This window comes from Pleurodeles waltl, chromosome 9, assembly GCF_031143425.1.
Source record: "Pleurodeles waltl isolate 20211129_DDA chromosome 9, aPleWal1.hap1.20221129, whole genome shotgun sequence".
In the NCBI taxonomy this organism is placed as follows: Eukaryota; Metazoa; Chordata; class Amphibia; order Caudata; family Salamandridae; genus Pleurodeles; species Pleurodeles waltl.
The window spans coordinates 496,542,434-496,563,897 of record NC_090448.1 but is presented as its reverse complement, the minus strand read 5'-3'; the positions used below and the strand labels follow the sequence as shown (position 1 = coordinate 496,563,897).

General features: G+C 42.3%; 1 protein-coding gene across 2 annotated transcripts in view; it reads left to right on the top strand.

Moving 5' to 3' along the window:
- Positions 1 to 21,464, top strand: part of BRF1 (BRF1 general transcription factor IIIB subunit) — an 870,857-nt gene that overhangs the window by 451,294 nt on the left and 398,099 nt on the right. For both annotated transcript variants that reach the window (XM_069207335.1, XM_069207334.1), the window contains exon 6: positions 20,585 to 20,734. In XM_069207335.1, coding sequence (XP_069063436.1) covers positions 20,585 to 20,734 — 150 coding nt within the window. The remainder of the gene's footprint in view (positions 1 to 20,584; positions 20,735 to 21,464) is intronic.

Here is a 21,464-nt window from a genome sequence, read left to right as displayed (position 1 = left end):
TGTGTGTCCATTGTTTGTGTAGAGTTGCCCAGAAGTCACTAGTAAATATACTCATGTAGTCCCAAATAGGATTGATTATTTTCCAGTACAAATTTTTCCAGGTAAGGGGTAAGAGATGCATAGGTTACAGCCTGCCTGTCTTTTCTGTTTGCGTTGGATAGTTGGCGTATAGCTGGGCTTGTCCTGAGGCTGTGACACTCTAAATGCCCCTTATTTACAAGAGTACTTGAAAAAAAGTATCACTGAAGCACCTCTTCCCCTTTCTCAATAATAGTAATGAATAATGATTATCCCACTATAGACCCCTGCATAGTTTATGCCGTTCTTTTCTTTTTATTCAAAGATATTTAACCAGAAGCTAAACTCAAAGGAGTAGACAAGGTCAGGGAATATATATATAACAACTTCTACAATACCTACTTTTCAGTTATGATTAAGTTGTAGTTATAATTACAAGGACTTTTTATATCAGGCATTGTGAGTGCTTTTACCATTGAGCACATAAAATAAAATAAATTAGGGGATTTGGGTCAGACTCCATCAACAGTTGTTTGATGCATGTGTTACATTTCGGATCAGCCCAGTGTTTCAGTTCTTCTTCAGCCAAAGGCTCGGGTCGTGCGCCAAGTTTCTGCTGTGCATGGCCAAAGGATGTGTGCAGTACATTTCACTACAAGGTGACTAAGTGCAGGGCCTGGCTGCAAGCCCACTTTGTTTAGTCAAAGAGTATGCTCATCGGCCACCAGCGGCATGAAGGTTTTGAGTAAGGCATGTCCAAAGATTACTCGGTGCAACCTGAGCATAATATGAAGAACAGTTCTTTACATTGCAAAGGGGTAAAGCATATTATTGCAAAACCCTGCAAAAATGAACGGGAAAAAACATTGACATGGGATAGATGTAATCTACATAAAACACCCATTAACCCTTTCTGTGCACCAATAGTTCCATGGCTTCATATCACTGAGATGTACAGTTAGGCTGGCTCAGATGAACCGTTATGTTCTCTCCAACCATAGCTCCTCTCCCAGTCCTGTGGAGTTTGGGTCGGGACTAACAACCCTTTAGTTATTTGCCTGATTCTCAACTGCTGCTCCTATGCAGCCTTGAGCGGATGTAGTTGTTTCTCTAGCCGCAATGCATCGATCTCCCAGCTGTGATGCAGGTGGAGGGTCGATTTTACCTGCAAAACACGTCGCACAGTCTTTCAGCCGCATTGCAGGTGGTGCGTCAAAATTTTCCCAGCACGGGATATAAAGACAACAATATTTTACCCAAGATGTTTTAACAATAAACAATCCGTATAGGCAGGATGGGTTTCTCTTAAGGACAGTAGCTGGGGCTTATACATTCTGACCTCTTCTCCTCAAACCAACTGGTGTTTGCAAGACCGATTTAGGACTAGAGACATTCCAACACATACATTTCCATTTAGCCATGAAAAATAAGCTCCCGTGCAGGCTTCTGATGAACCATCCCCCCCGAAGATCCCTGACCCCTCTCACCATATTCAAAAAGATGAGTTGGTGTGTAGGCTAGCGCTTGAGCATACTGACCTAATTTTCCCTGTGGTGCAGCTTCAAATTCAATCGGCCCAACCATAGCAGTTTTAGCTGCAAAACCTTGTGACTTGCCCCCCATCACAGACCCACCTCCAACCTACTGCAGACACCCACCCAACAGAGGAAATCACCTCTACCCTGAGGCTTTCGGTGGACTTAGACAGCAATGAAAGATTACCTCCCCCTGTGCCCCATCCAGCCCCACCCCACCGCCTGAAAGAAGAGAAAGTAACAGATAGTGAAAGATAGTCACAAGCAGAAAAAGGCTAGCTTAGTACTATAATTAATATGCTTATACCAGCAAAACCATGTGTGGAACAAAAGCATGGCAAGGAACAAATGCAAAATGACAGTAACAGACAACAAAAAGCAAACTCAATTTATTATATGGACCCCTTCAGTCTGCTAAGGGCCGGTGCAGCCTCCTGTTCCATAAGCTATATCTGAGCCCGGCCATTATTAACAATCTTGAGCATACCTGGCTCTTGCAAAAAGAACTTGGGGCCCAGCTGATTTTAGAGGGTCGATCGGCTGCCAAAGTTTCTAACGCCTGTCCACCATGGATTTTCATATCGAACAAATATTAGCATCCATCAACCGCCACAGGTGACAAAGGGCGTGCTTTCAAGGAGATTGCCTGCCTTAATGGAAAGTTGCCAACATAGATCAAAATGGGATGAGCCGAACAGGTGTTTGTGGGACTTGTGTTACTACCCTGGTTTAGTGGAAGCCGATGATGCTGCTGAACTTGAATCTGTGCCCCAGTCCATAAGATCAGGTAACTCCTTGCCAAACAGCTGCACAATATATTGCCAGGGGTCTGCCCCTTCTATTCTTTCAGGTAGGGTGAATACCTGCAGGTTGTTCCTCTTCTGGTGGTTCTCTAGGTCTTCAAGTTTAATCTGAATCCAGTTCAAGCAGCAATCATGGTTCTTAGCAGATTTTACTGTGGCCTTGCCCACTTCTTCTGCACTGGCCACTCGCTGTTGTAGTTCAGCCATCTCTGTAGCAAGAGCGTACACTTTGCCAGTGACTTCAGCTAAAGATTGTTGAATTATCACATTATCTGCATGCACCTGTGCATAGTGTTGTTGAGCCTCCATCAGTTGTGCCTGTAAGAGTTGAAAGACTACTGCCAGAGTCTGCTTCAGTGCGCTATTCACTGCATTGATATCTTCATAGGTCCCCAATGAGGGAGAGGTGGAAAGGTAGTCCCCAGGAGAGCCAAAAATATACCTCAAAGGGAAGGTAACATCAGAGCCAAGGGAAACTGTAAAAGACAACAAGATAACAGCCCCTGATGGTAGTTATACCCCTTTGATAACAATTGAACTTCTGGGTTAACAGCAGACAACCGAGAGGTTTGAGATTTTACCTCACCCTTAGATGTCACCCAATCCCGTAGCGGACTGCCTTTTGTACCACTGCTGACTGCCCCACAGGGAGTCTGTGATACTAAAGATTTAGGTTTAGAACCTTTATGGGCTTCAGCAACTTTTTTAACGTTCCCATGACCAGCTCGAGAGAGCAGCCTGTCTTTCCTTGATAGAGACCTTCCAGAGTACTTGTCTGTTACTTCCTGAATACCCTCTGCAGGATCGATTTCCCCACTAACCTCACCTTATTAATGGGCTGAGCATAAGGTTGAAGACAAAGATGAGGCTGAGGGTGACAATGAAAACAGAGTTTTAGCAGGGTCAGGGGCTGGCAGGGCTGCCACAACACCAATGACATCCCTTGAATCCACATCATCCACACCGTCTGCTGCAGCACAGCCACCGCCCACATTGCCCCCAGGTGTAAGCACCAAAATACTCACAGGATAAGCTGCTGGTCTCAGTCCTAATGGTGCTGTTGGTAATGATTGCCCTCCACCACCTGCTGCGATGATACAATGAGAGGAATAGCAAGCGAAGGGTAATTGAGGCAGTGTGGCAGACTAAAGGATCTGATGGTACAGTGTTGAAATCAATCCATGGAAAAGCAGGTAAAGAACCAATCTTCCCAGTTGGGAATGCCGCTGCCATTAGTGCTTCCACCAGTCAAGCTTCCTCTCCAGAATCTAAGGTCTCCTGCGAATTCATCTGCACCTGTGACTGAAGCACGCTTGTAGTGGTACTTGTCTGCAAAAGCTTCAGAATAGGGCGTCCAACATGAGTGCTGCAGCCATTTGCTGATGAACTGGTTGCTTCCTGTGTGCCCCCGACCGTCTCTGCAGGCTCTTGCACTTCGGGGCAGCGCAGGCTTTCACCAAGTTACAGGCCCCCCGGCCGCCACACAGCACAGGTGAACATGGCGCGACCATACTGCTGCCTGGAAACCTCACTCCACCAAGACAGCCACCAGGATTAGAACGCTGCAGCAGGTAGGTTAGAGACACTAAACCTTGCTGTCCCAATCTACAAAGCTGCCACATATGCAGCCTGAAAAAAATCAGGTAGCAGAGTGTGTTTTTGCCGATAATTCTGCTGCGGTGAGGCACTTCAGCGCAGCTAAACGTGGCTTAGCACAGGCAGCGCAGTAGACTGGAATCGGTGCCCGATGGAAGAGTGAGGGAGCTCTCAGCTGCAGGATTAACCCCCCCAACCCCAATAGTCAGGCAGCTGGACCAGGAAACGTCCAGTTTTCGCTCCCTCAACATCTGTTATCCAAAACTGAATATTGCTTGCTTAGGTCTAGTTCATTGTCAGCATTTTTACGAATAAATGTGGGTCTGGCTTCTCACCCAGTGGTTTGGGATGCAATAAATGCATTCATTAGAGGGATCATGTTGCAGTTTATTCACCCAAAGGACAAGGGGCAGCCAAGGTAGTACTAGGCTCCTCTGTCATCAAATCACACAGTTAGAGACGCTGCATGCTCAGGCAATTGTAATCGGGGGAGTAGAGGAGCAATCGCCATCCCTTAGTTTAATTGAAAAACGGTCTCTATTAGGGTGGGCTCTGAAGGAAAAGATAGTGCTTTGATATGCTAAGAATTGGGCCCTTCAAAATGAATATGGGGAAAAGGTGGGACATGTATTGCCTCACCATATTGCGGACAGGAAATCTAGGGGCACTGTTCTTTCTATCAAAGGAAGTAATGGCGTAGTGCACCTTCACCCTAATGCCACTACGGAGAAATGTTCGTTTTTTATGAAGAGTTTATAGTCATCCCCAAGCATTTAACTCCCCATGATTCGTACAATATCTTCGGGGTAGTAGGCTGTGTACTTCGGGGGAGCCTCAGGATAGCGCACTACAGAAAGACATCACAACTAGTGATAATGAGTAAGCTCTCTTAGCTTTACCATCAGGCAAGGCGGCATGTAAAGGTGCTATTCCACTTGAGTTTTATAAAACATTTAAAGATATTGTACCAGCTTTTTTGAATGTCACTCGCCATGTAGATTATGGGTGGGGAAGTACCCGGGTCGTGGAATCTGACCAACATTTTAGTTTTTTTTAAAAGGGCAACCCATCAGATGAACGGGGATCATATCGTCCCATATCTCTTATCAATACTGATGCGAAGGTATTTGCAAAAATGATTGCTGCCCTACTTGCTCTGCTCATGTCTAAGTTAGTCTTGCAACAGCAGCACAGTTTTATGCCTGGTAGAGGCACCACGAATCATGTCAACAAGGCTATTACTGCATTTGATGTAGCAGAACAACTGGGTCAAAGATTCGGGATGCTATTACTAAACGCTGAGAAGTCATTTCACCGAGTTGTATGGAAGGCTTTATGGGCAACTATGCTTGCTGTTGGTATAGGGGCCTGTTTAGCAAGTGGATGAGGGTGTTCTACTGGAACCCTAGTACACAGTTAGTTTATGCCGAGAGATCTTGGGCACCTTTTCAGATTTATCGTGGCACCCGGCAGGGGTGTCCACTATCACCCTCATTATTTGCTTTATATATGGAACCATTTCTGCAACCTCTGTCTAGGAATGAGCAAATTCAGCCTATGATGAGCTCAGAATTACAGTATATGCTGACGATGTTGCTATCTTTTCATCCAATCCGTCAGTGTCCCTGTTAAATATCAGGGAGGCTGATAGATATTCTTGGGCTACAAACTTATCTTGTTTAAGACCCTTAAGACCTATTTCGGGCAAATCCTCTTTGGGTCACTAATTATTTCTTTACTCTCTTGGAAACTGCTATTGGCAGCTTCATTTGGAGATATAGGCGTCCTAGACGCTTTATAAAATGTCACAAATTTCCTTATGAACAGGGAGGGTTGCAGTTCCCAGATTTTAAACTCTATTTTTGGGTGGCATTCGCAGGTCGCTTGCGCAATTTAACCCAAGATGACCCTACCCCTCAGTCTTTGGCTTTCGACTGGGGTTGGGGCCTGGCTGTAGGTTATTCCTACATAGTTACAGGGATCTCTACTGCTTTAAATGTCTTAGGATTTAAATTTAGTAAGGATATGATCAGTATAATGCAGGAAATCTCCTCTAAATACTCTTTTCCATTGATTCATCTGGGTACACTTTTATGGGATAATTCAGTGCCGTCGGCCATATTCCACGATGTAGTGGAAAAAGCTGTGTCACTATGTGTTGGAGACCACGGGACAACTCTACGATCTTAATAGATATTTATACATTCACCAGGCTTCAAGATGCTTTTGACCTTCCTCACTGCTTCTTTTTTTAAATGCCTCCAGATTAGTACTTTTTAATGTCTGAATGTCTGCTCATATCTGAATTGGGTAGCTCTGCCTTACTTTCCTCTTTCCAGAGAGCACTTGGAAATCACTAATTAGCACGATATAGAAGAGGCTCTGCCAACACATGTTTGATGACATGACAGCTCCATGCTGGCAGCTAAATGGAGCACTCTGAGGATATTTCTGCCGAAGACATTCTTGGAGCCTTAGAGAATATTGATGATTCAGTACATTCTATGAATTTAAAGCTCCAGCAGTTCAAGACAATCTGTATTCTGTATTATGCTCCTGGTAGAATTGTTAAGTGGGCTGGGAACCTGGCGGGTGAGAAGACGAAGTGTCCCAAATGTGGGTCCTACACAGCAGATATTACTTATGTTTGCTACCTGTCCCAATTTGAAAGAATTTGGAGTAGGAGTGCAGAGCGTCTAGCTGTCTGTCTTGGAATTCACATACAATTCTCTATTAAGGAGATGATTCTGGTTTACAAATTGGAATTTGTTGTTGGTCTGAAACGTATGTTTTCCATAGTAATTATCACATATTGCCAGAGCAAGGGTCTCCCCTTGCCTAGAGGGCTGTGGAGTGGTGACTCTGTCAGACAGATATGAGTTAGAGTTAGCCCTGGCTAAAGCAAGGAGCGCTCACTTTATTAATAGACTTCAGCAAATTTGGGCATGTTTTAACTGGGATCCATTGTGTTTGTCTGAATAAGAGCTGGGCTGGCTCCACTTTATACTTTCAGGCTTGACAAATAACTTTGTCTAATATCTATGTGAGACGTTCCAGCCTTCCTTTTCTTCTTTTGTTTCTTTTCATTTTGACTTTCTGTTTGACTTGATGTTATATGATGACATTGGAACATTCTGTTTGTTATAGGTGTATTATCCCCTTGTTTGTTATTTTTTTGTCAGTTATTATCCAATATTAATTTCCTTTGACCATCTCTTATTTTTGTTTCCTTTTTTCATTGTTCCATGATCTTCTGACCTAAGAAAATAATACAAATATTTATTTTAAAAAATGGGTTCTGAGGACTGTAGGTATCTGACTGGTTAATGGTAGAAGAGGCAACTGTTCAGGTAGGTGGAGCCTAACCTATGTAGTACCTTGAACATGTGGGTGAGGAGTTTGAAATGAGCCCGCTTATGTATCTGGAGCCAGTGGAGTTCCCTGAGGTGCAATTTGATATAGGTTCAGCATCAGAAGTAGAGGATGAGTCTAGCTACCGAATTCTGGATGGTTTGTAGACTTTTGGTGTGCCCAGACTCTAGTGTGCTGGTGAGGACAGTTTGAGTGATAGTTTTTCAGGTGTTGCTTGGGCAACGTTTCAAAATATTTCTGAGCACCTTCAGGGTATGGAAGCGAGATGTGTTGACTTGTGCAGTCATGTCCAGTTTGCTGTTGATGATGATCCTGAGGTCCCTAGCATGGGTGTGGGTCCAAGTTTGGCCGGCCACCAGTTTGAATCCTGTGGTGAGGTGCCCTTGCCAAAGATCACTAATTCTTGTCAGTTTTGAGCTTGAGACAGTTGACTTTCATCCAGTTAGTGACTTCAGTCATGCAGATGATGAACTTGAATCTTGTTTTTGGGGTCTTTTCAGAGAGCGAGAGAGAGAGAGAGAGGGAGAGTACGATTTGAGTATTGTCAGCTTAGGAAATTATGTTGATGTGTGCGGATGACCTTGGCCAGGGGAACCATGTATGCATTAAAAAGGGTGATGCCTGGGGATGAAACTTTAAGCACTCCACAGATGAGTTTCCAGGTTTCTGAGAAGTAAGGCACCAGGCTCATAGCTTGTGTACAATCAATTAAAAATTAGCAGAGAGCAGGTCCTTGGTTACCATTCTCATGTAGGCGTCTGATGAGGATTAGGTGTGGGACCATGTTGAACGCCAGAATTCCAGGAGTATGAAGGCTGCCTTGTCTCCTCTGTCTAGGATCATGTGCATATTTCCTGTGGCAGCAATAAACGCTGTTTTCTGTACTGTGGTTACACCTGAAGTAGGACTAGGTATCATCTGGTGGTTGGTCGGTGAGGCACCAGTTGATGAGTTTCTCAGAGACCTCGGCCAGGTATGATAGGAGGGATGATTGGTCTGTACTTTGCAAGCTTGGCAGGATCAGTGAAAGATTTCTTGAGCAGAGTGCTGATGATAACGCATCGCTGATGGGTATAAGTTCCTTTGGTGGTGAGGGCATGGGTCAGATGCAGCTTTATCCTTCATTCTGGTTTAGTGTGAAATGCAGACCAGAGTCTGTCCATGGGTATTTTATTTTGCTGAAGTTCAGTTTCTCCACTCTTTCAATTGTTCCCCCCATGAGTAATCTAGCCAAGGATAGGTCTTCATATAACTGTTTCAGTACTGAGAAAGTGAATCTTGCTTAAGAATCCCTTCCTTTGTATGATGAAGTCATTTTGGTCCGTACCTCCCAAGGTCTATCTGTTTCTTTTGTTATTCTCTGTCTCTATCAGTGCTTCAGTATTCTAGTATGAATTATTGTCTCTTCTTTGTAGAAAAACGCATAACTTGAGACGTGAAGTGTGTATGCCTTTGATTACTCTAAGGTTTGGGCTCTGATATTATATTTTGCTCTGTTTCAAAGTTTTCCTCATTTTCATGGAGTGCATTTTCTTTTATTACTGTTTGTTGTGCATAGTGGGATGCACAGTTCTGCTTCTGGACAAGTTGGGCAATACATTTTACTACCATTTAATCAGTCTCTGGTACCATGCCTGTGCTTCTGGAGTTCTGATAAGCTGCTGCGATGTCTATGAACTATAAAATGTTTTAAATATATTAAATGCCCTAAGAAGGCCATTTAATCCAGCCTGGATCATTCTGATCCCTGTTGGCCAAACATTGCCTAATTCACGTGAGCTCCCCGAGTAGACCCTTATGTTTGTTTATGGATTGCTCACCGAAATCAAGAACATGCTTAATTTGATGCTTGGCTTTTGCATTTTTTGTACAACATGGGAAAAGCTTTTTACACCACGGGTGTCTCCTTTGTCACTATGCAAGTGTGCCTCTGCATGCATGCTCATTACTTAAGACCAGTAAGTTGAGCAACTTTTTGTCCTCAACGACCTGAATCCATGAAGGTCCTTTCCAGCAGGGGAACAACCCCATTCCAGGGCATAGGTCGGTGTGCTTCAGCCTAACCTTCAGAGATGATATTTCCAAAGTGTGGCTCGGGTCCTCCGCCAAAAGCATAGAAAACTGTTGTCATTATTTTATCTCTACCCGCTTCCCGGGACGAGTAGCGTGTCTCTGACTTACCCTAAGTAGTGGTTTCAGTTTCTCGCGCCCTCACACCCCTCCACCAAGAAACTAACAACACCCAGTCAATCCAATCTCTGCATGTGTGGGACAGAAGTAACTTGGATTAGAGACAGCACATGGCATGGCATCCTCCCCCTGTGTTAGATTATTTCCCCCTTTTTCCTTTTTCCTGCTGCACTTTGCTTATCCTTAGTGCTAGGCAAGGCCAACCTCGGTTAATGCTGAAGATTTTACCTATTGGTTTCCTCAGCCCCCCTTAATTGGGCTGCTGATGGTTTTGTATGTGTCTGTAGTAGCTCTCCTTTCTGGGTGGCGCAACCTATTTTCCATATCTGGGCCACGTTGGTGGTGCAGGGCCTCAGGCAGTCGAATCATTCAGTCCTGTGATTCACCGCCAACTTCCTTGGTTTCCCACAGGCTACTTTACATGGCCTCACCTCTGTACTCCAAAAGTGAGGAGCAGGTTTTCCTCTCACTTCATGCTCACCTAAGGAGGTACTTGACACCTGCGTGTCCTTTGGTGGTTTTGTCTTACAGTCATGCGCTTGCAGTTGTTGGGTCATTTCACACCACACCATTTTTACGCCAGTGAAGGGCATAGTGACATTCAAACGTTGGGTTTCATGTTTTCTTCAGATTTTTTTGAAAGGGGGGGGGGGATTTTGAAGTTTTGCATGGTCCATAGGGTACGGTAAGAATTGCCTCAAAGGGCCAAGCAGAATGTGACTTAAATCACCACAGTCGTTGCGCCATTATCACTACAACTCTTCAAGAAATATCAAAAGTCGTTATTCCTAATTGAAAAGTTAATGTACATCTTGTATTCTTGTGTCATTGCTTGCGAAATAATAACTGATTTTATTATAGAACTGTGTTTATTTGTTTTTTAAGACAAAGTGGACTTTCTACAAGGATCACCGGTGCTTTCAATTTTAAGTCTTTAGCATAATGTGGCAACAGTCTGATGCCAACGAGTCTCAACGCTGATGTCAGAAGAAAAAAAAGAGAAATTACAACTCAGCAAACTGAAACCATCTACCCCTTTTTCGAGATTTTCATTGTTGAACCAGAGCGTACTTAGAGAGCTCCACCAGGTTCCTGGTTTTTGAGCACAGATCCTGCAAACCTTTGCACATTTTCCAATGCTATGACGAGATTCCCAGAGCTTTCCTTTCTGATCCTGATTACCCTTAGTTATTTCAGGCAGGCAGTAACCCTTGAAATGTATTCTGCTATCAGTAACCAAGTTGCCTAATTTGTACCAAGGGAGACATTGTACTGGTCATCTTTCCCATGGCTATTAACTTCCAGATCTTCCAATATCTTAAGTTGCAAGTTGAAAACCATATAACGTCGTACTTAAGGATTAGCAGTTGTTTGGCTACTAGTATCGACTATCTAACCTCTCTTGCTTTGGTAGTGGGCAGCTGGTATCAGTCGGGCAAGGAATACCTAGAGCACATATGTAGGTTTCTTAAGTACAGTGAGTTCAATCTCATTTAGTTTCCAGACCTGTTATGCCTGATAAAGTGAGCAGTCCTGGAGAATATCTCTGTGTCAACTTACTCCAAATACACTGGATGTAGTCGCATCCATACATTAGTCTCGCTGCGGTGTAGTACCATCTGTACAAAACTTTCAGTAGTTGGCCATATTCATGAGTCTAGCTTCTAAAATTATGAAACATTTTCTTCCATATGTCTCTCCGTTCCTCACTGCTAATGTCAGTTTGTAAATCCATTGCCTATGGTTCCTGAGAAGTCTAGATTGGTTTCATCTGCAGCACCCTCAAGAGTATATAGATCCTAGAAATCCGGTAAACCTCAGCTGGAACCTCTTCAAGTAAAGTTCATGCTGTGCAAGAGTCCCCGTAGCACCCTTCCTTACCATAGAATACTTCACCCAGTGCCTCATCTGTACATTCTATAATTTCACGCTATCCCCTATTCCACAATATGCTTTACTCTGCTCAAATGAGGTTAACAACCCAGGACAAAACATTTCACCCACCTTATAGCAAATTATCATACTTCACAGCTTGAATATCTGGTTTTCGTTCTTGGAGTTAAGTCAGGATAGTCAAATACTGATTCAAACGGGGAGGGAAAGATATAAATGTTGGGGACTGGCTGACCTAATCCCAAACATCTAGCGGTCACAATGTGGTGATCCTGCTATTTGTCATTATTTTGCATAAGTGGACAATGAGTCTCCGGTAGCTTGACCACCATAAGTCAGCAGGAAAATGCACTCTTAATTACGTGGTCTCTTCTGGGGATTATCGGAACCCTAATTTCCCCTGAAGTGTCCCGTTTATTTTTCCTGACAGGTCAAATTGAGTACTTAGTACTTGTCAGTGTTAATTTTAAAATCTAACATAGCTGGGTGCTTCTCCAGCTTTCCCACCAGCTTTGTAAGGGAGCCAATCCAGTCTGGAAGCTAGACCACTTCATCATCCACAATTTGTCTGAACACACCTTAAATTACCTACGGCTCAAGCTTCAAGGCAAAGAGCAATGGCGACATGTGCCAGCCCTGTCTCATGACCATTCCTGGGGCATCCGATTCGATACATTCTCATTGATGTGGCTCCTGCATATACAGCCATCATCCAGTCTATATAAGAGGTTTTGAATCCAAACTGACTATAACTTTCTGTAAGAATTCTCAGACTACTAGTCCAGAAATGCATGTGAAGGGGCTTGGGGAACACATTGCTGACGCATGCTTGCATAAAATGTGCTGTCTGGTACACATGGTACCTAGTAATGCCAGATTTCAATTGGCTCATTTTAAGTACTTTCAGCACTCCTATATTGCACCTGTGCTATTACATAAAATAGACCTCTTAAAGACGGGAAGTTGTCCCCGATGTCAGCAACGCACAGCCACCTTTCTCAGTTTGGCCTGGTGCAGCCCTCCAGTCCAAACCTGCTGGGAGATAATTCTAAAAAACTTAGAAGACATTTGTGAGATACATATTGAGCTTAATCCAGCAGCTTGCCTACTGATGGACATACACTTTCACAAAACACGAAAAATGGAGTATAAATTCACCCAACTGACACTCCTTTTGCCCAACGCAGGGTGGCTATCACTTGGCTGGGCCAATAGGGGCCTCGTGAATCATTGGAACAAAGATGTTATAGAGTGGGCGACGGCTGAGGAGTTACCTCTTCGACGGGTAAGGACTGATGATAAAGCAGTGGATGACCTTTAAACCTGGAATACCCTAATACATCATTTTGTAACAGTATACAGCCGGTCCGGTCATTGGGAGAGACACAGATGAGGATTTATAAACAAACATTGGATTATTTTTAATCCCATTGCATTGGGACCATAACAATGACTTTTGTACTATATTCCTACACATTACAAAATATGTGGTCTGATTGGGAAGATGCTGTTTCTTTGTAAGTCAAATTAACAATTGTAGCATTGATCTCGTTTGTTATTAACATTGTACTTTGTTCTTTAAGTGCCATGCTCAGCCTGATGTATGCTTCAAAAACACTAATAAAAACAGATTCTGTAAAAAAAAAAAAAAAATTCTCAGACTATTGTCAAATGCCTTTTTGTGTCTTAGGAGATCCTTACTTCATATCACTGCATCTTCTTCACATGGTAGTTCAACTAAGTAAGCCTTTTAATATTATCCCCACTTGCCTGTCCCCTATAAAATTAGACTTCTCTGTGTGAATCAAGTTCACTATAATCTTGTCCTACCGTGACAGGAAGATCTTGGGCATTGTTTTTTTCAAGGGTGTAATTGAGTCTAAAGTCTTAGTCAATTAATATTTCTATGTGAAAGACAGATGTTTGGGGGTTGCAGTTAAGAGTATAAGACTGTGAAGCCGTAGGCCTATGGTGCTTTTTTTTAATTCTAAGTTTCCTAATTGTTTCCTGTTTGGGATCAGTGCATCGAGCTGTTAACATGGTTTGGTAGGAAATGTGGTGAGGCTATCCTTGGAAACACAAGTCTCCTAACAAGAGGGTGGCACTGTCTTAGAATAGTCCAGCTTCTGATAGGATTCCCTAAAGTTACGGTTTGCTTGCATCTCTCATTGCCACCCTCCCACTCGTTCTTTTCATATCACCACCTCTGATTGTTATGTGTGTTCCACTACGTTTGCCTTCTTGCAGTTGCAGTGCCCTATGGTCACCCTGTTAACACTTCTTTTGCAGTCTAAATAATGTATTAAGTTTTCAATCCTTCATAAAATCAACTGACCCGTTAACACTAAAATCTTTCTCCAGAAGATATGGGACTTTGTAATGGTATCTCTTTCCTTCAGATTATACACAACAGAATAGGAAAACCATGAAAATTCTAAGAGAAGCCTGGATATTCAATCACTGCAACTATTATGACTTCAGTGGGAGCACTTTATAATCGATTCATCAAGACGAAATACACTAATTAAGGGTTATGACAAAGACGATTATATAAATATTTTTTATTTCGTATAAAAATCAGTTCTATGTAGAGAATTTCTAAAACAACAAAAAATAATCAATAATGAGGACGCAGCCACAAACATAAATCTATATAGCAAATTCTAAAGGCAAATGTACCATACCAAAGTAGACGTCACTTCCTCCCTAATATTGAACTTTATTTAGTTACTCATCACAGCATTCTTCAACAAATAATCTTCTACTTTCCTCTGACCTTAAAGCCTATGGTCCTCCTGTTCTAGGTTTACCACTACTTCAATTGAGGAGGTATGTTCAGGCAGTGTAAAGGTTTTTTTTTTTTTAAGTCACCATATGCACAGGTCTCTGTGCTTACATAAATGCTGGTTATTCAAGCTTATGACATGTCCTCAAGGGAGTAGAAAGTGCATTTAAACTCTGTTAGGTGTTACGTTCCTGAGTTTATGCCAAAGGTCTTTTGACATAGTCCCAGTGCTGCTCCTCCTGAAGGACATATCCTTATGTCATTCATCAAGCAGATTCCACCCACCTTGTGATAACCTTCACTTCCTCAAATTCTATTAGAGATGTTGGGAATACCATCAACCACTTTGGGTGAGTAATTTAGTAGATTGCTGCCATAGTGAGTAAGTCGTCACCCTTTCTTAATTGTGTAATCATCATAAACGGTCTCTTTCTATTCAGGTGCAATTGTGTTGAAATGTGAAGGCAGACCCATGCATAATGTCCACACTTCAGTCTTACCTCCAAGCATTATAAAGGTTCTGGTTTGTAACCATGTATAAGTCAGTCTCCCTTAGTCTCTCTGTAAGAGATATTTTGTCCACAAAGGTGACAACTGCCTTCTTAGTTGGCAAAAGTTAGAGTAATTAAATTATTTTAGTAGGAAAGTTAAATTCATAGCTGTTCAGGGAGAACGTCTTATTCATTATCATGGATCAGGAGAAAGACGTGCTGTTCCCACTGATATCGTACATTTGTGCATAGACACCATCCCAGCCTTCTGACAAAAATCCCCATCTTGCTTAGAAAACAAAACTGCGAATGTGGTAATAAACCCCCCACCTCGAAAAACACGAAAAACTCCTCCGCTTTTCTCCACCATCCCCGAATAAACACTGCAATAGGAGCTGACTGTAACCAAGTCCCCCCAAAAATTGTTTGGATCTCCTCACCGTCAGGTGGGCACAGCCTCATGGGCTTCCCACTCCCAAAGTGCCTTCCGTTATTTGATATATTTGAAATGCAAATTAAATGTTAACCACCCGTCCCCTAATCCCTAGCCCTCCTTTGCTGCATCCAGGCATTGAGTGACTAACTTCACCAGTCCATCTCATGATAGATCAACCCCTCCCTTTTCCCACTGCCCAACAGCCACATACCAAACCTAGAAGTGAGCAGAAGTTGAAAGATGTGTAGTAGAAGTATCTCTTTCCTCACATAGACAACCCAAAAAGATACCACAAAGCAGAATATTAGAGACTTCACCTCCCCGGACTCCCATGGTCTCCTGTGGGCCTATCATTCCAGCGATTCCCCACACCTAGTGTATCTCAGCAGTCTCACTGACCACATCCCACTCTATAACCAGTGAGGAACTTCTGCCTCCCCCCACCTCCCCAATGATGGGAGGTAACAGTCTCCGCTCTTCTGGGTTCTCCTGCTGTGCATGCAGGTCAGTAAGTAGGATTTTATTTTTAATGTTTGGTGCATGTCCATGAATATTTGGAGGTGAATGTTGTGAACGGATGTGTGCGCGTGTTTTTGTGCGTTTGTGCCCCGACCTCCCTCCTCCCTGCTAAAAGTACAGGCTGCCACTAACATAAACAAAACTTATAAAATTGTAATCAGTGTGCACCTTATGGATATACCAAAGAAGTGTGTACCTGGTGGATTTAAAGTGGGCTGTGCACAGCTTCAGCTTTAAAGGTTTTTCTGAGGTGCTCGTGAGGACGTGTTTTGTCGGCTGTCCCGTGGCCTCCACACCACGTGATGTTCACAGAACAAAACTGGATACACGCCTTGTAAGTCAAGCACACGTGAATATATGTGCTCCTCATGCCTGTGTAAGGACATGGTGACTGATTACAGCTAGTGCTGGGGCCTGCAGTAAAAAATGGCAGAAAGACGCAGCCTAGGGTGCGCTCCATAGATCTGTCCTAAAGGCCATCTTCAGAAACGGGCGATTACACTGTTTAAAGTAAACCATAAATCTGTCAAAGTCTATGTCAAAAAGGTCTGACTAGGTCACCTTCCTCAATGCTATATTTTTTTCCTCAAACTTCGATCTGTCAAAGGAGAATTTCATATAGGGTGGAACGAGGTTCTTGTTTATTAAAACATTCATAGAGTGGCTGTCGAGCTTAAACCAACCTAAAATGGAGACTGAAAGACACACTATATCTTTTATAGTAACTAAGTATTCTTTAAAGGAGAAAACGTTACATTAAGGGAAATGAAACCGGCAGTGCTGTAAAATCCTGAACTATACTGGAAGCTTACAGCGTCGTCCAGCATTTTATGTAATACATATCAGTGCTGCGAATTGCGAAGCCAAACCACCTTGGTACTCCTTTCCAATAAAGGTACCATACTAACCACGATAATGGGGGTTTTACACAAGGCATATATCTGAGGCTTCTCAAGTTACGTGTAACCAAAGGTATCCAGTGATACACCATTCTTGGGAATGCCCAGCTCCTGGATGCTATGATTGTTAACAAAAAAACAATTACAAACATTTAAGGGAGAGAACATGTGCATTCATGAAAAAAGGTAAAATGTGATGTTTGTTTTATAACTACACTTAAGCAAAATTACTCAGTCATCTTCTGTGGAAAGATTTATGTAAAGTCACATGTAGGAACAGCTTTTAAATGGAAGGGTCAGTCAAGTTGGCCATGTTGCAGAAATTAACGTAAATGGCGCCCTTACTCAGCTCTGCGAAGATGGCTTTATTTTTTTAGCAGATTGATGTGCAAGTAAAAAGTGAACTTACCATCTACTCTCTTAACTTCTATAAAAAAAACTTCCTATTGGGCAAATCCATTTTTAGAAAAAAAAGTTTGTTAACCTTTCATTAACTTTTCATGATTTATATATACTGATGTAGGTTGAATGAGCACGACTACTCAAGGGAATAAAGAATAGGTCAATATACAAAAAGCTTGACTCATAAAAAAAAAAGATTAAAAAGAATCTTGATTCAGAATTCAGCTTTTTGAATGGAAAATCAGCAGAAAGGCATGTGTGGTGATGTAGTCCAAATAGGAGGAGAAGTCAGCTTGTTTTTGGGTCAGAGGTTAGACAATACCTTTCGATCTTACTAAAATTATGTGTATAATATTGTTATCTTATAGGGGTTTTCAGCCAGCCCCTTCATTCATCTGTTCGACCATTAGCTAACTTCACTGTGCATGGCTGCGTTTTTACCTTTCACAAGGAGCACATGCACACACAACGTGTCAAGGACCTATATGTAGAGGTGTTCCTTTTGAGACCATAAAATATTTTTATTTTTAGACTTTTTTTTTTAACTAAAGGCCCAGCAGCAGATTCCCTAACAATACAATTTTGCAAAAACTATGCCACAAAAAACATGCAACTGGCAAAGATGATTTCAGACGCATTGGCTTTGCCTACGCTTATTGATCATAGGGTCTCAACTGCTTGATATTCTCAGCCCTCGGTTTGCCTTCATTGGCTTCCACAATCGACTTGGTGTATTTGCTTGCTTTATGGTGTGAGCACAGAGTACACAAGCAGGGTATTTGCCTATTTAAATGCCCCGTTGTGTGGATATGCAGAGTACTCAGTACAGCAAGCTACACAATGGGCCGCTTGTTTGATGAGCCCCACACTTCCAACTGCGCACAGCAGAAGCAGTGCCAAGGCGTTTAAGCCTTCGGGGTGGCTATGCTCATAAATCGCACGCCGTTGCCCCCACAGAGCGCGCCTTTGAGCCATCCACATCATGCCACGCGCGGCAATCTTCCTGCACCCTCAGTGTGCCCGAAGCCGGTGGGCCTTTCCGCAGAACACCTCCGTGTGGAACAGCAGCAAGACCCTGCCATTGTGCAACGGGGCATGCAAGGACTTTTTTTTTCTTTTTGGAAAAAGAATCTTTTTGAAAAAAGAAAAGCTTGTTCATATTCGCTAACTGGGCGTATTCGAAAGCCTGCATTTTGTGACGTAAATGCATCCGTAGAATCTAGCACCTTAGACAGGTGAGGGGTGAGAAAGATAGTGCTATGAATTTCTGTGGTTGACCAGCCGAGGCGCTGCAAAGAGCCCGTTCCCACATTCACAGTGGACCAGTTTGAAGTTTGATTTGTGCGGGAGGCCTGTTTCTACCCGATAACGGGCCCAACGCATTCAGTACCTTTATGTATCTAACATACCAAGCAGGGAGACTGCCTTCAAACAGATTGCTCTGAATAAAAGACCGGGGAATCACTTTTAGAGGGATTGCACCTTTCAAAACACCGTTGATACGCATATCTTTTAAATTACATCCGCCATGGGTATCTACCATTAGACGACAATGTGAAAGGCACATCCTAAAAGGATATCTGTCAACAAAACATATTTAGTAATTTGTTTTGACTTGTGAATTTCGCACACTTTTGTTTTGGAGCTCAAAATGGAAAACGTAGCTATCATTGGTGCAGGAGGTACAGTGGCACCGGATCCCTCAACACTGATAGACCCTCTGCACCCCAATTATAGAGTTACTTAATCCAGAATGGCAATTGGAGGCATTTTCCTCTGCAGCTGAGTCACTCTGATTACTAAATTGTAATCATTTTCAACAATTCTGTATCAAACCAAGGTCCTCTTGTGATTATTTGTGTTGTAAACAGTTCTCATACTCTTTCAGTGACATCAACGTTTTCCTCCATTTGGAAACCAGCTTTTTCATGTGAGCACGCACTCAGCGCAGAGTATTGTGAAAGCTGGTATTTACCAAACAGTACAGAAGAAACCTCTAAGGCAAACCATAGTATTCTTTTCAGCCTTTATTTTCATTTCTTGTTTATTACTTATTCAAATAAAAAGGCGCAAGCGATCACATTGACGCTTTAGTGATGCTAAAGTAAGCCGATGGATATATACATGTCCGCCTGGAGTGTTCTCTGGAACACTGTATGAATGCAAATCATCTGTTCAAGGTTAGTTTATGTCCGTCCCTTTATTCCCTTCTGTAGATTGAGAGAGAAACATGCAAGCCTTCGATTTGGCCTGTTAGCTTACCAGTTTTTTTTTTTTTTTTTTGCCAGAGCATTCAAGTAATAGATCCAGTAACGCACATCAGCTGAACTGCTATAGTTCCACCTAGAAGTGACTTTGTTAATGACCAGTGCCAGGTGTTGTTCCGCAGTCTTTGCTGCAGAACTGAAGTTTGGCCTCCTCAATATGGCTGAAGTGGCTTAATTTTGCCACACAATACCAGGAAGAGATGAACCTTTCCTTTTCCAAGTAGTAACACTGTTGAATGAGCCAAATTACTCAATGTATCTTTCCTCAAACTGAAAACCTCGAGGTTCTACCTAGTTCATGCATTCCAATTTCTGGGGAAGGATACAAGTAGGCTAATTTGTTAAATTTGAAACTAGGGGTCTCTACTTGTTGAATTAACATTTATCACAATTTTGTGATTACCAACTCCTTTTTGCGATCTGAATAGTCCATATTTGCTTAATTACCCCTTGTGCGAATTAATTTTATTGGGATATGTTCATCAGAAGTCTACAATAGCTATTTGGTTCGATCAGTGAGTAGGTTCTGTATTCTTTGTATAATTTATTTCTTTCTCAAAGCAATATAGTGAAACGTGTCCTCATTTTTCATCACTGTTTAGATTTTAAATAGATTTTTTTTTCGCTTACAGTTACTAGGCATTGTAAAATATCTGTCGAAGTAAATGTCATAGGCTTGGGAAACTTTGTTTGTCTCAGACTTAAGTATTGGTGAACACTTACCCGTTCTTCTCCCTGCATGTTTGAAACAATACAGATTTTAAAATTCTGTTCACTGCCATTGGCTCATAGTCTATATTGTTTCACAATAATTTAAACCTGTGCCCTTTTTTGAGACAAGTCGCTCTTGTGAAACTGCATGCCTTGGTCTGTTCTCCACAAATTGCTTTCTTGACACTTAAGTTGCACCACCGTTAAATCAGGCTGTGTTACAGCACCTGTTTTCAAGTACTTTGAGCCTGAGCATCTTCTTTGGTTAGTGACTGCTAGGTATAAGGCTTCGACAGAGTGGGTCTGTAGAAAGCACAAAATCTGAGACCAGAGCAGTTGCTTTTTCAGTAGGATTACTGAATTTTGAAGTATTACAGCTATGTTGGAAATACGTTGGGGGTTGTGGGCACGCGCGGAGATTATTTTAGTTCAGTCAGTTAGCTGCTTTTTTCCATTGGGCAGCATAATCCTCGCTGGGTGGATTGATGACATCAGGTATTCGTAAGCAGAACCCTTGCTTTTCGGTTAGTAGTTCATTTTATTTTTTGTCAGTTCACTAACAGTCTGATGTTTAAATGCATTCATTATACATTCTTGCAAAAAGCCGACTTTCTGTTTATTATTATATTTGACTTAGGCAGTGTTTCTTTTTCCTTTTTTATGGTAGATCCATGTTTGTATATACCTCGCTTTGCACATATGCTTGAATTTGGGGACAAAAATCACGAAGTCTCAATGACTGCCCTACGATTGCTACAAAGGATGAAGAGGGACTGGATGCACACGGGACGTAGGCCTTCTGGGCTATGTGGAGCAGGTAACTAATATATTGGTGTGTCTGAAAAATATTTGTTACAACATGAAAATGCATTTCGTTGGGTTTGTGACATTCATTCGTTGTGTTAGAATTAGGTCAGACATTTGTGATAAAGTAGATGATTGCTGAACTTTTATATATAGGAATTTTCTTTGACTTGAAGATTTTTTATGCTTTTTGTTTCTTTTGCTTTTCATTAAACGAGAGATCTGTGTAAACATGAAATAATGTCTTTCCTTACCACTGCTATGCAATCGGGTTGTTAAACAGACCAAAGGTGCACCATTTCACCCACAAATGTTTTGTTTGCTCATGTGGTCATTTAGTCGATGTAAGACAAATCTCATTGTCACATGACTTTCATTCTCATTTATGTAACAGTTTTGTAATACGCACAGGCACCAAGCGGTATAGACTCGCATAGCAGAGTAACAGCGACACAAAGATTTTACAATGAATTATTATTATTAGAGCAAACATGAGAAACAATGGGGAAAAGAAGAGAGGAGCAGCAAAACACGGGAGAAGAGTAGAGGATATAGACTGACAGACGAAAGAGGAGCGGAGGAAGATGCAGGGGACAGGAGAGAAAGATGGAGAAGGTGAATGGGAGAGAGAAGTTAGGAGTGATAAAAAGATGCAAAGGACAGAAAGGGAGAAGAGTGGGGGAGGGAGGTGAAGGATTACCAGAGGGGAGGTAGGGAGGAAAAGGAGATAGGTAGAAGGGTAA